General features: G+C 39.8%; 1 protein-coding gene across 3 annotated transcripts in view; it reads right to left on the bottom strand.

The window, feature by feature from the left end:
- The window catches only part of crtc1a (CREB regulated transcription coactivator 1a), a 132,656-nt gene that overhangs the window by 107,245 nt on the left and 7,731 nt on the right, over positions 1-17,680 (bottom strand). For 2 of the 3 annotated variants that reach the window (XM_032566467.1, XM_032566465.1), the window contains exons 3-11: positions 12,941-13,066; positions 10,759-10,820; positions 6,804-6,898; positions 5,637-5,722; positions 5,517-5,557; positions 4,858-5,036; positions 4,544-4,689; positions 3,025-3,117; positions 277-375 (exon numbers count right to left, since the gene is read on the bottom strand). In XM_032566467.1, the coding sequence (XP_032422358.1) occupies positions 277-375; positions 3,025-3,117; positions 4,544-4,689; positions 4,858-5,036; positions 5,517-5,557; positions 5,637-5,722; positions 6,804-6,898; positions 10,759-10,820; positions 12,941-13,066 (927 nt within the window). The remainder of the gene's footprint in view (positions 1-276; positions 376-3,024; positions 3,118-4,543; positions 4,690-4,857; positions 5,037-5,516; positions 5,558-5,636; positions 5,723-6,803; positions 6,899-10,758; positions 10,821-12,940; positions 13,067-17,680) is intronic. The other variant, XM_032566466.1, reaches the window with a different exon arrangement.

Raw genomic sequence — 17,680 nt, 5'->3', positions numbered from 1 at the left:
TATGCTAACAGGCAGCTGAATGATTTTGTGGATGAGCATAATACCATGTAGATTTTATTTGAATTTTTAATAAGGAGAATAATTTTGCACCAAGTTACACTTAAAATTCCTAAAAACTTAAAACTGCGTACCACGGACACACAGAGACAGAAATCTACCCAGTCATACCATCCGACTTAACTCCCGAGAAAGTACAGGAACCAGCCAAAGTACGGATTCCTTGTTTCCACTAACAAAACAAATACTGTTAAGCCATATGGGCTGTGCACTGCTCACCGCATTCATGTCGATGGTCATGTTAGTTTGTGCAGATGTCTGGTTGTCTGACGTAGGGCAGGAGTTCACAGAAGATGGCAGCTGGATTAGACTTGTCTGCTAGAGAGGAAGCAGTGGAATCACAATAAATAAGATTGTCTCATAATACAACTACAGAGAGAAGAATCCTCTTTAAAGGTAGAAGACAGGCTTTGGTGTGTCATGTAGATCAAGGCAACTGTATTTCCTGGGTTTTTTTACACATTGTGTCTTCCATTAGACAAATCTTAACCTAAACAGTTTGTGATTATGCTGCATTATTAGTGCCAAAATTAGGACTATTGTGAACCCAGTGGTTCACAATAGTCAGCAGGTGGCTTCTTCCTTGAAGACAGCTGCTGATATGATTAATGATATGCTGGCTTCAGTAAAGGTTTCATAAATCACAAACTAAATTTTAGATATACTGCTTTCAGTGCAGAATAATATAGTCCATGCTTGAAGAATCTAAGTATTGAAGTTTTACAAGAGCAAATTAAAGATGTTCAAGGTAGTAAATGGGAATTGCCCATTTGCCATTTACTATACTATAATCAGAAGACTCAATTGAAAGTCAACTTCAGTTCCGTATTATACAGCATGTTTATGCTTAATGTGTTACAAAAGAACATGTCAATAAATCTAATATATGTTGCTTACAGATATTGTAGGTCAACCATTTTCCTTGATAACGTTTTCTTCAAAAAAGAAAAGTACAAGTTGTGAGTGACCAACCTAAGCATGCTAGCTGTTAGTCTATTCAAGACTAATGCTAGCCCTTTCAAGGCAGAAACTAGATTATCTCTGCTAATGGACAACAGAGGAAGCAGGCACTCCAGTGGGTGACCCACCTCGGCATGCTAGTCACTAGCCTCTGCAAAGCTAACGCAACTAAGTAATCTTCTTCTCATTAGCCATCGTCGGCTTTTCAGTTACCAGCACTGGACTGTCATTAATGAGATCAGTAGCCATCTTCAGAATGAATATAGCCTCCTACAATAAGGAAGTAGCCACGGCTAGGTGTGAAATAGTCTTAATTTTGGCACTAATACTGAGCCATAAATGATATCTGTTTGGGCTTAACTCCATCCAAAATAAGCTAGTAAACTAAACCTAGAGTAAAACATCTTCATTAATTCCATAGAGAAACAGTCTGTGACACGTATAAATTTAAAAATAGTCTTGTTACACCACCAGAAATATTTTGTGATGCTCCTTTTCTGTTAAATAAAGATGGAAGATCGATGATTTGTCATTTTATTTGCCGTTACTGTGTCAACAATCAATTGTGCTTACTCTTATAATACTGAGATATTACAAAGCCTGAGTCAAAGTCCAGACCTCAAACTGAGTAAAATGTTGTGATACCAGGTACAAAGAGACAAGTACAGAACCTAAAGTCAGCAAATGTCAATAAAAGTGAAACAGCATTGTGAAGAAGGGTGGCGAGAATTCCTCTACGATGATGTCAGTAACTAATAAGGTTGCATTAAGATCAATAACTTCAGATTATTGCTGCTCTGCTGCAAGATGAAAAGTAATGAATTATACTTATTGCTTCTGGATTTTCTGTCATGAAGTGCGGGTGTAGTGGTGAGGCAGACGCGGTGGAACCAGGTTGCAGTGATGATAATGATATTTAATAAAGAATAAACGGTACAAAATGTCCAAAAGCCAGGCAGCACTGCTGAGCGGAAGACCTGGGCTCAACACAGGTAGCGACAGGCTAAACACATGGACAGACGACGGACTGAGAATAACATCAGACGACAAGGACCCGACCGAGACGCAGAGACACAGGTGACACTAAATACACAAGAGGTAATCAGGGAACGAGACACACCTGGGAACAATCAAAGGGAGACAGGACAACACGGAGACTCAGACACAGAAAACTCGAAATAAATACACAGAAAAACACAGATCCTGACATTTTCACTTTATGTTAAGTTCAAAATATGAAAGAATGGTCATGTGACTTAGCAAATTCCAAAGGGGATTTCTTTCCACTACGCTAACATCTAAATATATAAAATTAAAAATGCACTCCTGATCAAAATGATAAGACTGGGGAGAAAATGACTCATATTATAACTAGGTAGTAGAGTAGTATCAGAATTTTATAACAGAAAAAAAGAAACATGAGCAAGAGACAAAACAAACAGAGAAGACAAATTAGAAATTGCACTTGAACTCAAGGATGCACTTCAGCAGATGATCAAAGGTTTAGGAGATTTTCTCCAGAAGTCCAAATCTGTGCATAAATCTTGCTTTCATATAATTTTCCGTCATATTCCTCTGAGGAGAAAAGCAAAAAGCCTTCCTTTTTTATAGGAAGGCTTGATTTTTGCAGGACTGCTGAGCTGCACAAACAAAGCCTCTTACCACACTCCATCACTGATAAGGTTGGACATTTTAAGGCCGTAATTTCAAAGAACCTGTGTGCTATAGGAGGAAAAAGCCAAGTCATTTTCCATCTGCTCAGAGCCCAACGTGGCTCAGAGCAGGATATCTGTGGTCTTAAACCTTTGATCAAAGAGTTTTCAACAGCATTTTTTGTTGTTTACTCTTGTTTCTTCTTTTGGCAATTTAAAGCATTTGGTTATGATGCAGCAGCAAGAAATGCTAATGCTTTTTTCCTGCTCTCAGAATGTTAATCGGGAGTGTAATGTGGGATCAGGTTAACTGTTGAACAATTTGCATAACAGCTGACGTTGGACAGAAACTCACTTGCTGGTTCTGGTGTGTCTGGGGTATTGACTGCTGATTGATGAAAGAATACTGAGACAACTGTTGTTCAAGATTCATAGCACTGATGGCCGCCTGGGGAGAACACACACATAGACACACAAAAAAAACACAATGAGAGGTGACATTAATGGACCCTTGAAATATTAAAACCCTAACAGAAATGCAATTTTCTGGATAAATCCAGGATTGAATTCCCAACCTCAGGACATCTGATGTTTGTCTTTGTCCCTTTTCGTTCTGCACACATCTTGAAAAAATACTGTGAATGAAGTCCACTAGCACTACAGATTCTTTGAAGAGGCCTATAGTGTGAGTCTACTGGGTAACAAATCTAGCCATTTTTAACTCTTTAACATGACAATGTTGTTAATGAAATAGACACTGATGCAGCTTCAGGTGTGTGTCTGAGTCATTTAACCCAGTGGTCCCCAACCACCGGGCCGCGGACCGGTACAATTGGTACCGGGCCGCGCATGAAATAATGAACTAAGTACTTCCGGATCTTTTATTTTGAAAATCCTAAACCAGATTTTACCGATTACGTCTTGCGCGTCAAAATTGAGCCAACTTGCAGCAGAATGAAGACCCCCCCCCCCCCCGGTCTGCAGCAAAATTGCGAAGGGCTGACCGGTCCACGCGACTAAAAAGGTTGGAGACTGCTGATTTAACCTATGCTGGGCTGGGCTAAGATATCAACAGATATTTCACCGGAGAGCAACTGAAACAAAAGTCAGAACATTTTACCTTTTTGAAAACAGCTAAATTCATGAAGCATCAGATGATATTTTCTGTAAGTTTTGTTTAAGCTTTAAACAAAACTTGAACCGCAATCAATCTGGAACCGCACTGAAATGTTACAGACCCATTTATCAACAAGCTATTATTATTTATTTATTACTTTGCCACGCAAACTGATTCACATGACAAGATTGTCATTTGGAGCATGAGATGTTGGCTTGCCAACTCAGTACCTCCAAAATACATGAGGCATCATCTGCAATGTCTTTGCATAACATTTCCAATATCTCCAACATTTGAGCCACATCCACCTAAACAAGATTTAATTTTGTTTCTGTTACTTTTACGTAACAATTAAAAGATGGAATTAATCAACACAATGTTTTTTTTCTTACACTTGGTGAGTTGGTGATGCCTGAGTAAACAGAAGGATGTTGCTTTTAAACCCAAACTGCAACTGCAAGGAGACATCACTATGCAAACAGAATTTAACACTAATGAAATAGCAAGCTGAAAAGTATTTTATTTATCATTAACTTGATTTAAACAGCTGAGATAAATTGTTCTCCCGTCCATGTCCAATTGAAAGCTTCCAACGACATGAACTGCAAAAAGCTTTATTCACGTCACCACTGACAGGTTTAACCTGCAGATTCTTTTGTAGATTTAGTCTCTTTTTCTTTGATGATTTCTCCATGCTTGTAAAATAAAGTAAAATAAGAATTTCTCTGTCCCAATTCCTTGTTGGAGCAGAGAATACCTGGGATAGAGGGAGTTCTGGAGACGTTTGTGAGAGCTGCAGGTTCTGCTGCTGGTGTGAGTCTCCTGCATTCAGGATGAGAGGAACCATGTTCTCCTGGCCAGGCTCCATTTCCATGGTTACTGTTGGCTGAGAAGTGTCCCCTCCTACCCAGTACAAAATAACAGCACAAGGAAAGTCTTCTTAAAAGCACATGAAACTGGCACTAACAGAAGTTTGAAATGAAAAGCCCTATAGAGATGTGTTTGAGATTATCAGGAATTAGAACTCAGCAATAAGTTTTGAATGAGTCCATGGCTCCATGTGAGGAATACCTGGAGTCTGAGTGCTGCTGGCAGAGCCGAACGAGACGGTTGCCGTGTCATCTGAGTCCAGCGGGGTGGGCAGAGGGGGAGGAAACTGGATGTTGGTCAGGTCAGGAAGAGAGCCGCCACTGTTGTGGGCCCCTGGTTTCAGAGACGTAGCCATCTGCTGCTCTGGGGTCGGGAATATGCTGCAGGAAACAGACAATGCTGTGAATCCAAGAACGCTGGACTGGACCGCACTCGTCTTTTGGCTCATTGGCTTTCTGGCTGTTAAGCTGATAAAATGTGTTTTAATTGAAGTCAGATGGGTTTAATTCAAATAGAAATGTATTTTTAATATATTTGTTGACCACATGTGTGTGAAGTAGAGCTATTAACGTTAATGCGTTATTAACGCATGCATTTCATCTGAGTTAACCTTCCATTTTCCTTTTTCTGTGAAATATATCACCTTTTGTTCGTTTGTCCCAGTGACGGAACTGAAGCTATAATTTTAAAAGGGTATGGTCTGTAAGTCTCTATTGTTTCCAGGAGTCGAATGTATCAACTCCCAACCGTTCACACACTGAGATTGGCTGGTATACACATGGTCCAGCACACAGAACTTCTGCAACAATCCCCCATATATTTTTTCTCCTTTCTTTTTATAAAAGCAGTAAAATACTCACTGGATGCCAGGAACTTGACAGGGTTCATTCTGTGACACATTCTGAAGGGACAGAAAATTACAGCAAAGGTAGTGAGTGGATCCCACAAAGGTCTGAAAAATCCTCACATCCAGTTTCTACCTTTTTACAGTCCCAGCTCTGCTTCTGTCCGTCTTCATCAACCTCTTGCTTAAGGACTCCAGACCCTGGCACAGTGAGGAGGAGAACTGGACCGATGGAGACAGAAAACAGTCCTTTCAGTTTCTTTGCTGCACAGACATCAATTCTATTTCATCTCATAATGAGCTAGAGCACATCAGCTCATGCTAATTGTGATGCACTGATATTTAGATAAAAAAGAAAAGCTCACTGACTGTAATGGAAAATTTTACAAGGTGCTCCTCATCCCTCTTCTGCTTTAGGTTATCTGCATAGTCTTATCATGATATTGATCAAACTGCTCTCAGATAGACCTCTGCAGTACTATATAACAGCAGGGGAGAGCTCCTTGATCCTGGAGGCTATCTGTTACTTCCCCAACGTAGAACTTATGTGCCCTCTTTAGCATGAAAGAACAATCCCCTATCCTTAACAATTAACAAATGGCAAAACCATCTGTGTTGGGCTCCACAGAATCCCTGGTACATCACAATCGGGGATTCACACTTATAGTCCAATCAAGTCTCTCTTCTCTCACCAGAACCTATAAAAGGAAGCCAGATACACTGTTGGTCAGAGCAGACTTGACAGACTCCTTTGACTCTGTATTTCTTTTCTCACCTTGCAAGGTTTTAATAAATTTCTTATTTCTTCTCATCCAGACTCTTGTTAAAGTAATTTCTTCCATGACACTGACATAAAATAAAAGTAAACAAAAGTACAGCTGAAGCAGAATGTGTTATAATCACAAAAGATGATGAATACAGTTTCATCCTAAGCTTCTAAATGAAAAAAAAGCCATTAGCAAGAACATTCATCAGCCAGCACATGTTCCCACCAATCAATTTTCCTTCTACGCCTTCAAAGCAACATACAGACCCTTTCATCATGCACTGGAGGGCACTCGACTGAACCATCAAGAGAAAGTAGCAACACAGCACACAGGGAAACAAGATCACAACAAAACAGCTGTCCACTTCAGATCATACGCACACGCCTCATTAGGAGCACAAACTAATTGATTAAAGGCAGAGCTAGCAAACAACTTGCTCTACATACAGCGACTTAAACCAGTTTAGGACACCGAAACGTTCCTTTACCCACGGTAACTCAAAAGAAAAGTATGATTAGTGTTGCCATGTCCTGTACCTCGTTTTGGCTGAAGTTCCTGAGAGCCTCCAGTGAAGGAGGCGTGTTGTGCAGGAGTCAGAGTGCTCTGATGCAGGGCTGAGTCTGAATTTGTCCTGCAGGAAACAATACATACAGTGAAATGTAGGAAATAATCTAGATAACAAGCAAATCAGCATGTGAATATGTCATCCATAATGTTGTGCTTGTTTACTCTTTGAAAGAATAAAGTTTAGTTTTCAAAGGTAAAAGTTGTCCTGCATGAGGAAAAGTGGGTCAGAGAAGAAGATAGAAGTAAGAACCCTCTGCCCCAACCTGCCGTGTCTGCAAGCGGCAGACACGTCAGGCAGACACTAGATTTGACTGAAATATGCTTCTGCAGGCTTCATGCATAACTTGGGTGCTATTGAAAAACACAGCAAAAGTTTGAAATATTTATGATTAAGCCTCAAAACGTTGATTTATGTAGTAGTTTGGAGTAAGTAGTTGCATTTCTGTTACAAATGTGTGCAAAAGTTGGTCAATATTCCACTGATGTAAAAAAAAAAAAAAACACCAGGCCATACTGGATGTATTTCTTTTAAATAAGTAAAATCACATGTGAATAAGATTGTACACATTAGGTCATTAAGAAACATGCCGCACCATCATCCTTAAACTACTTCCTGCCATCGTCTTTTTTGTGGTTTGCACCACAGTCAACATTAACTCATTGATCATGTGACTTTTGTGATGCCAATTTTTTTTAAAGGTTTTGGTGGCTCTAGTGGCCTTTATAAGAAGGTAGTTCAACAGGAAAGAGAGTAATGAGACTATCGCCACAAGGACTAAGGCCAGTATACGTGGGTCATGCTTTGCCACTGCGCCACCACAGCACCCCATGATGCCAAATTTTAATTTAAAAACGAGTTTGAAAAACTCAATTAAGCAAATTTATTTTCGATATATCAAATGGCGTAATTAACACATCCTAGTCAATGAAAACGCAGCTAGTGAGAGTTATCACCAAAGATATTTGGTATAGTATAGCTCTCTATGACAGAGGTGTGATATACACATATATAAGGGTGCACCAATAAATTAGCCCCAATTTCCTTAATTCTGGGAGATTAGTGATTGAAAAATACTTACATGAGAAACTGATATCATCCACTGAACTTATTTACCTCCACAAAGATCAGAAAATCAATCACTGTCCCCTTTTCAATCCCCATGACAGAGAACTGACTGACAGACTGCCCACCAGGGCACGTCTGCACGACTGTACTTAACTCCAGTCACCCCACTCTTGTCAGTTTAGCAATATATTTGCTATATTTAGCAGCTTTTCAAACAAAAAAACAATGTTTTTTTTTTTAAATATGTAGTCCAAAATCAAAATCAGCAGGTGTAGAGCATGTCTCCAGTCCAGCCTCTGTTCAGAGCTCAAAGAAAATCTGATTTTACTTATTCTTTTGCCTCTGAAAAAGATAAACATATTTCTTTCAGCTTAGACCGTCAGTGTTAAATGTGTACATAAACGTCTTTATTTATGATTGTATATATAATTAAAGCCGCAAGCGGCCATCACAGCTCAGCGCTGTTCCAGCCTATTGGCGACCGCGGGGGTTCCAGCACCGCCGCCAGCTCGCCACCGCAGACGCAATACACATCGATGCGCTCCCTGACGATGCACCCACAATCTGGTGCAGATCAACTGATGCAGTAAGGCGATATAGCTGATGGATTAACCTAAGGGGGTGCAGTGGAGAGAAATTACAATTACAGCTATTGGGCTCTGTAGAGATTCACAAGAGTCAATCATAACAAGTTGGGTATAAATTGGATGATGCATGTGTGATTTAGATACAATCGTATGCAAACAGCGAGGGAGTGAAATTCACCGTTCTGCCACGCCCACACGGCTCAGCCAGCAGCCAGTATTGACAGAGTTCATCATCATGTCGTTTTATATCAGTTGGCACAGGATTAAACCCATATGAATCATAGAGTAAAAGTAAAACATCCAGCAGAAAAAGCAGGTGACTTCCTGTTGGAAAGGGGCAGGGCTTAGATTATGTCACAAATTGACCATGTGAATGTGATCAGGGCTGGTCTATAATGAGACATGGAAAGTTTGATGCAGTTCTGACCTTACCTGTGGAAGTTATTGCACCTTCATGTTTCGTGGTGAATAGTCAAAGTTTGACACTTAGCCACGCCCAGATGCTTTGATGTACAAAAAATTGTAAGATCATTTTTGACCTACTATGCCTCCAGAATGTGTTTAGTGATTTTGAAGTCTGTATATAGGACAACTTCAATCAGATATGACGTCAATAAAATGGACATGATGGGGGCTTTGATCCAAAATGGCCAACTTCCTGTTGGATTTGGACCATGGCTCCAAGAGACTTTTTTGTAGGTCCTGACAAGACACACATATACCAAGTTTCATAATCCTAGGTTAAAGCATGGCTTGGAGCTGATCATTTAAAATATTCTAGGGGGCACTGTGGAGGAATTACGCCACGCCCACCAAATATTGGACTGCATTCCTGTCGGGGGTTGGATAAGGATCGATCCCAATGACTATGGTGCAGCTCAAGTGAAATATGTGGAATTTAGAGCCAAACGTATGGCAACGGAGTCACCTGTAAGTTCGCCACGCCACCACGCCCACCTGCTCTAATAAAATCTCTTTGCGCTTTAAAGCAAGTGAGGCCAACTAGTTATCTGTCTTCTGACACAAGATCATCTTGATTAGCTCCAGGGGGTCAGAGACGGAGCTTTCCAAGTAAAAAAAGGCACTTCCTGTTCTGAGGGGGCGGGGCTTACATGACGTCAGACTATGATGACATAGGATGGTCAAGCAACCAACCAGATCACTCATGCCAAGTTTGGTGCCAAATGAACTTTTTTGTTAACGTTATAGCGTTTCGTTTTCTTTGGCGAGAATGCCAACTTCAGCACCTAGCAACGCCCACTCAACATATACAAAAAGTCACTGTTTTGATCACTTTTAATGCCCCACCCCTTAACTGCATCCTTAATGAAGCTGATAGGTCGAAATCCCTAGGAGGAGTTCATTAAAGTTTGACGTGAGTAAAAATTAAAATCGCCAAAATTTGACCTTTGACCCAAAATGGCCGCCTCTCTGTACTTTTTAGGGGGTACATCTAACAGACTTTTTTTCTTGATTTGGGGGGATCTACCTACGTAGCGAGTTTCAGATCTCTACGACCTACGGTTTCTCTTATCTCACGTTAGGGGGTGCTATAGAGCAGTTTGGCCACGTCCACTTGCGATTCCACCAGAATCCAAAAATTTTACTAGGGGACAATTTTCCGTGAAGTTTGGTGACTTTTTGAATATGATAAAGCCCCCATAAAGCCAAGTCATTTGACGGAATCATAATAATGAGAAACAGTATGATTACAATAGGCCTTCACAGCGCTTTCGCTACTCAGGCCTATTGATGACAAGCATGTTAAAACATGCGCCGTTCCAACAAATTGAGCCTTGAAATGCAGGCACACACCCACAACTACCACACTGTCCTCCAAGGTCGAAATGTTGTTAAAGTCATGGAGCATCAGCATTGCTCTCACCCACACACTTGACACAAAAATTGGTGTGGAAGGGTTTCTAATTAAACAGTCAAACACCACATGCATTAGTCACGGTTTTTAAAGATGCTTCATTTCTTTTAACCTTTTTGTGAACGATGTAGCAACAATCCCATTTTATGATGGACGTTTTAAGCATATCCAGTAGTTTTGAAATGCAGGGGTATTAACACCTGCATGTATTAACACTAAGGCAGGACTAATCAGTTGTTTTTCACAGTCAGTATGGAGGTGTGATTATATGCTCTCAGTTCTACATTAACCTTACTGAACTGTTTCATGAGATGTAAGAGCATGTGGAAGGCTACATGTGTGGCTGTGTGAGGAAGTGTCCGAGCCACAGAGTTAGACTGAACAAACGCTCTTACCTTCTCCAGCTGGTGTCAGGAGGCGGCGACAGGTACACTGAGCCGTACGGACAGCTGTCAATGTGACACTTCAGGTCAAGAAATCATCATCCCATGTAGTTTTATGACTTTTTTTGTTAAATGCAAGACAGAATAAAAATGGATATCTGCCTACAGTTTACTGATTTGTTCATTGAATTGCAAGACTTCTTCCTCAACACACTGTAACTATTTATAAAAAATATAAACCTCAAATGGGAGGTACACCCACTTTCAAATGCTATCAGGATAGAAAAAGAAAGAATGTGATCATAATTTTTTACTATTTGTTCATTTGGTTCACAGAATAACAACATACCACCAAAGTGTGGTGTGGGGGCCATCTGTAGCTCTTGGACTGATTTTGTGTGGCCCCCAAATATGGCCCCCAACAATGATACAAAATTGGCCTATCCAGCACAGGTAATTGATGCAAATGTAGATGTAAAAAGTGTGGTCCGGGGCCATTTGTGGCCCTCTGAATGGTTTTGTTTGGCCTCCAATCACAATTCAAGATATGGATTTATTATTTTTAGTATTCCTGTTTTATTTCTCATTCTTCCGCCTTGATTCTAATTATGTATTATATAAGAAACAGCACCCATTGACGCACGTCACATTATTGATCCAAACCATACATAAGCAAGTCCGTAAATATGTTTTGGACATTCTTTCAGGAGATAAAAACGACGTAAAAGTAGAATCAATAATAAAAATGTTCCCATTACAGCTTTCAAAAGAGGGCATGTTGAAAAGCATTTGTACCGTTATCAATTACCAATGGAACAATCTTTATAAGCATTATAGAAATCAAACCCTTCTCATATTTGTTGACTAGCTTTTTGATTTTTGGACCAATTTAGACTCAAAACTCTGGCTAGACCAAAATACTTTTAGTCAGTAAAAACATGTAGTTCAACTTAAAAGATGACTTTAAACCAAAAACTCCCAGGGGAATGATAACTTTGTCTTTAATAATACTTGATTTTACTGGATTTTTCTGGATTTTTTACTGGATTTTTCTGGATTTTGTCAGTTGTTTTTACTGGACTTAGTCTGAACTGAGCCTCGACATTGCCGTGTTAGATGTAGCTCTTAGGGTTTTCATTTAGCAGTTTCTCTGATTATTGCCTAGTGTGACATGAGAGCCAACTTGCTGAGACAAGCACGCCGCCGGAAACTGCTCACTCTCTTTGAACAGGTAAAAATAAAAGCTTGTTCTGTGCAGAGTGAAGTACGTACTTCCTGAGCTGATGTTGCTTTGGCTTTGTAAACTGACAGATAGCAGCAGCTCTCCTCTAGGATCATTGCTTATGTCCGTCCACCAGGCCAGGACAGACAGTATCATTTCGTCTAGATGTCTAACATAAAAGCAGTACTGATTAAACTTTTGGGCACACTTGTTTGTTGCCAGTTAACCCAGTGTCAGTATTTAAGGTGGAATTCACCAGTTCATAAATTCTTTCTCCTCCTGACCCTAATGATAACGCATAGTTCTAACTTTACGACTAATCACGAGTTACTGTCATAAATCATTAAATTATATACTGTTTCATATTCTATGCATGAATGTGGGCAGATTGATCTTTCTGCATGCTACAGCAGGAAATACCATCGTGCCTGAAATTGACTTTTTCTGTCTTTTAGGGTTTTGGTGCTTAATCTGCGATTATTATTGCACTTACCAAGTACTCTCATTGCTTATTTATTTACAAGCTTGTAACTACTAACATAAGGGCTATTTCTTTTTTAGTATTTGGTGTTATTTAACACTAGTTAAAAAATGCCACTATGCAGTTGCTACCACTGAAACTGAGCTTCTCTCAGTTGAAGGTGGTAAAGGACAAAGTATAAACTGAACTGGTCAAACTTAGCGTGAATATTTCTACAGTACAGTGATTATGGACCTAAAGCACCAACAGAACACTAGTTGTTGGTTCATCTGTGATTTTACTGTCTAAGCAGAAGATTCTTATATCCACTAATAGAAAATAACATAAAATAATTGTACTTGATTGTTCCCTGAATAGGGAAATTACTGAAAATGCATTACCATAATATGCTTTACAACCATATCTATTAAGATTTCCATCTGTTAAGGAATTACTGAACATGTTGACTGTAACTTCCAGTCTCCCAGCACTGACACAGCTGTAAAGGATATCTGGCGTCCATGTTTGTCTATAGAGAGCGGTTTCCGATTGGGCGATGTAATGCGGTTCCGGTCTCGGTAGACTCTGTCCACCAATCCGTGGTGTCGCGTAGATCTATTAGTGTCAAGACCTGAATTCTGAGAGATGATGAAAAGATATTAATTAACAAAACAACAGAATCACTCACTGTGAAAAAAATGGTCCTTCCCACCAAAGAGATTTATGTGTATTAAGTAAGTATTTGTAAATAAAGGAAATCCTTCCTTAAACTTCGAAGTCAGCTTTAGCTAAAGTAGGCTTTGTTTGGCCCATGTTCCCCACCTTTGCCAGCAGAAAATAAAGAAAGCATCTGAGTACAAAACGGCTGTAGAACAAATAATGGGACTCATGGCAAAATGACAAATAAACACTGGAATTAAACTTCAAAAATTCAAAGTTAAACTTCAAAAGTGAAGTTTAATTTGAATACTTCACAAAGGTGAAGTATTCAAATTAAAGTATTTAATACTTTTATGAAGTATTTTTGAATACTTCACAAAAGTGAAGTATTCAAATTAAACCTAAAAAAATGTAAAACAAAAAGTTTTGGTGCATCAGTAGAATACCGGTACTAGTTATTATTTTAACTTGTTTAATCCTAATAAACAGCAAAATGTACTCAAAGATTTACCACAGAAAATTTTTTTATCCTGAATGAGCGATTTTTTCCTGAGAAATTAGGGTGAAAAGAAGACATGTTTTTTCCTTCTTTCCTAAAGAGAGAGGCATTCGATTATCCTGTTCTGTGTTAAAAGTTCCCCAAACCAATTTTTCTATCACCTTGGCAGCTTTGATTGCTTCTTTATTTCATTCATTTAGTCTGCTGTTTTTCTTCAAGCTTTAATGAGAAGTGTACGTCCATTTAGTATGGCCATGAACATCATGTTAATTTGAGGCTTTAAATAATTGATTTGAATTTGTTATACAACATGCAGCTGTAAGTATTTAATGAAAAGACTACTATGATTTGCAAAAGTTTGATTTTAAAGTTAATTTGTTATAATCCAGAATGAAGGAACATAACATGTACACAAATCCCAAGAAAAGAACTTGACATGTGTCTCCATATCTATATGCTAGTCACTTGAACCTTGTTGACAAAATCCTGCTACTATTCCAGCTATTTTAACCCAGCTGAACCATCATGTTCCACTCAGTTGTTCCACAAAGTTGTCACTAAACTAAGGGGACGATAATACAATCCAATGTCCCCTCAAGGATAGAAGAGGAAGAGACGAACTGAAGAGTAGGAACAAAGGGATTTCCCGCCAGGTTTTGTATCTTTCCCTGAGAGAGAAATTATCCACAATAGGAGGGAAAAAAGCAGAATTTATTGTCACTGGTAATGTTTTCTTTAACTGGTGTGTGTTTGGTGCCACTTTGTGAGTGGGAGTATTTTTGTAACTGTCTGCACACACAGTGAACGTGGTCACCAGAGTGCGGGTCGCACACAGACCTCGACAGAGACTAGGAGGAAGTCTCTTGAATATTTGGTGCAATTCTCTTAGCAAGTTGCAACTTGCAAAATTTGTAGAGCCAATTTGTTTTTTTTGTTGTTTTTTCTTAAGAATCATCTAGAAGCTTCCAATATGTTTCAGAGCATGGCTATGAAAAGGTCTCTCCACAAACTGAAGGCCCTACATACTTGGGCTTGCTTCACTCTGCAGAGGATAGTGCTTATCATTGTAGGCAGACTTAGAGCGACTGTCCATCGTAAACATCCACACAAAGGAAAGTTTGTAGGGGCTTTTATGCATACTCAGTCACTCGACTGAGTGTCGCACTGTAAACTGCTCCACAGGAAACAGTGCTCACATCACGACACTAGCTCATCAAACTTGCTAATATCTTTTCCCTTATCAAGTTGCAGGAAATGAAAGAATTTGTCCCGAGATATGTATGCTAACAGTACACTTAACCATGAAATCTCAGCCGTCTGTGGACAGTGCGTGGAGTACATGCAGCTCACAGAATAAACACAATATCCCCGAGTATGTGGGGCCAAAATCTTAGCTTATTTCATTGTGTTTCCATATCAGCTGTAATATGTGTTGGATATTATTGGCTCACAGGAACCTCTTTTGATAATAACTTTTCAACTTTAAGATATTGATTTGATTATTGCATTCATTTTGCCCAATGCACCAGTAGTGGCAGTGAAACAATCTCACAGCATGTTGCTACCACTATTTTTTTTGACAGTCGGCACACTGTTCTGAAATTTAAAGCGACACTTTCCCTTTTGTCTCTCTGTAAAGTGCTGCTAGCTGTCCAGAAGTCTCCAATGGAGTCCAGAATGTCCCAAAAAAAATGTGAGCTTTCATGAATGAAGCCGGCTAAGCAAGAACTAAAGGAGACGAACCTGGCTGGGATGTATAAAATATGTGTTGGACATCACCGTAAGAGTAAAACATAGCAGAGGTGTGTGACATCAAAAAACTTTGCCTCTTTTTTTCTGTCTGTATAGTTCAGAGTCACTCAGAGGTAAAACAGCAGGAGGTTAAGTCACCTCAGCACTTTCATATCTTGTGACATGAGCTTATTTCTTATCTGACCAAAAAACATTCTCTTGAAGGTGTTTGGCTTCTCCATGTCAGTCAAGTTTAAAGGTATCAGTTCTGAAGAAGGGACTTTCTTGATTAACACCTTCCCAGTCCATGGGACGTAAACTTCTCTTCCCTGTGGACGGTGACACCAGTATTGCAGAAGATTCCAGTTCATAACAGGCTTGAGAGTTGGTGATTGCTGCATTGTTCCACATAGCAATCACTAAAAAATTTGCTCTTATTTGAGTCAGACAGTTTTGCCCTTCTTCTAGACCTAGTTAAAGTGGTGACACATGGCCTAATACTAGCATCCAGCTGTGTGAGCTGATAGTCTACAACTATTCGGAAAAGGCTTCAAAAGACTCTCCCAACTTTATCAAATCTACAGCTGTCCATATTAGGTCTTCATTAAGTTCTCTGGATTTTCCAATTGTTCTACGTGTTGGCCAGTCTAGAGGGTCCAGCGGTCGAAGCCGAACAGTCAATACGAGGTCACAAGTTTGCGAGACGTTTGTTCTCACACACCCCATTCAAGGTCCACAAGTCACACCGAGTCGAGCTCCTGTGAAATCCTTACCACTGCTGTGTAGGTCATGATTAAATTCTGACCAATCAAACAATAGGTTCACATACAGACGTGGCAGTTTGACCAGATGGTACAGTCAAATGAATTCTAGTTCCAGATACTAGCTGTAGTCAGCCCAGATCATTGACAACAAAGTGAAAGACCTTGACTTGTCAAGTTTAAAGGCATAGACAATCATTCAGCTGCACTTTACCAAAAGACTTCTACTCATTTACAACTGTATGTATGATTTTTGCATCCTGAAGGAACCATTCAAAAAATGAACGAAAATACAAATTTGACATGACATTCATACCCATGATGATTGTGTATAAAGTGCATTTCAAAACTGTTCAGAATGTTGCAGTAAGATTGTTTTTTCCTACATGCACATAAATACAAATGCTAGCAAAAAGCAATTTCATCTCTAAATCTCCTAAAATTGATTCCTAGTGTGTTTTGTTAACCTCATTTCCACAAAGCTGTGTCCTTATCGCCACTGAGAAAGGACTGATCACACAAGGGTAAACTCAGTTCAAAAATCCCAGTTTTCCTGCTGGGAGAGGTTCTATAGTGTAACATGGTACAGTCATGCTTACTCTACACAAAGCCTCTCTTTGTTTATAGACAGCTTAGAGCACAGGTGTCAAACCCAGTCCTGGAGGGCCACTGCTTTTAGATGTGCCTCTGCTGCACCACACCTGAATAGAATAATTAGGTCATTAGCAAGACTCTGGAGAACTGATCTACACAAGAAGGAGGTAATTAAGCCATTTCATTCTAGTGTTTTGTATCTATGGCACATCTAAAAACTGCAGGACAGCAGCCCTTGAGGACTGGAGTTTGACACCCCTGGCTTATCCTGGTTAGACTAGACATGACCAGGATAAATGAGGATTACATCCAGGAAAACCAGAACCAGAACTTCTGCACATTGAACTAAAACGATGGAAGAGATTTTGACAACCTCTAACCTCCATCTTTTAGTCCAGTGGTCCCCAACCCCGGGCCACGAACCGGTACCGGTCCGTGGACCAATTGGTACCGGGCTGCACAAGAAATAATTAAATATTTCCGTTTTATGTATTATTTGAGTCTGGAGGATCTTTTATTGTGAAAATCTTTTAACCAGATTCTCTCGGTTCTTGCGCGTCAACATTGAGCCCACAAGCAGCAAAATGAGTAAGAAACAGATCAAATGTCTTTGGAAAGTTTCTTTGCAAAGGGGAAAAGGCCCAGAGAAGAGACAGGAGAATGGATTTATCCCGGTAGGTGATTCCCACATTCCAAGCCCTGCATGAAAAGGTGACCGGCTGGCTAATGAGGCAATGAAGCCTTCAAACTGCTTCGCCAGGTAGAGACCAAGAACCCTGTACATAAGCAACACTTCGGGTGTCATTGTCTCTCATCACTCCCAGACACAACTTTCTCGTTGCAGAGAAACAAGCTCAGGGCTCCCATTAGTCATTAAAATTTTCATGAAAGTAAAATATTAGTTTTTTGTGGTGCATCTCTATCTTATTTTGGAGGGATATGTAAATGTTACCATAGCGACCAGAGTCGGAGAGCGATAGGACAGTGGTGGAGACAAGATGAGAAAA

This window comes from Xiphophorus hellerii, chromosome 6 (genome assembly GCF_003331165.1).
Source record: "Xiphophorus hellerii strain 12219 chromosome 6, Xiphophorus_hellerii-4.1, whole genome shotgun sequence".
NCBI lineage: Eukaryota > Metazoa > Chordata > Actinopteri > Cyprinodontiformes > Poeciliidae > Xiphophorus > Xiphophorus hellerii.
This window is presented reverse-complemented; position numbering and strand designations above follow the sequence as displayed.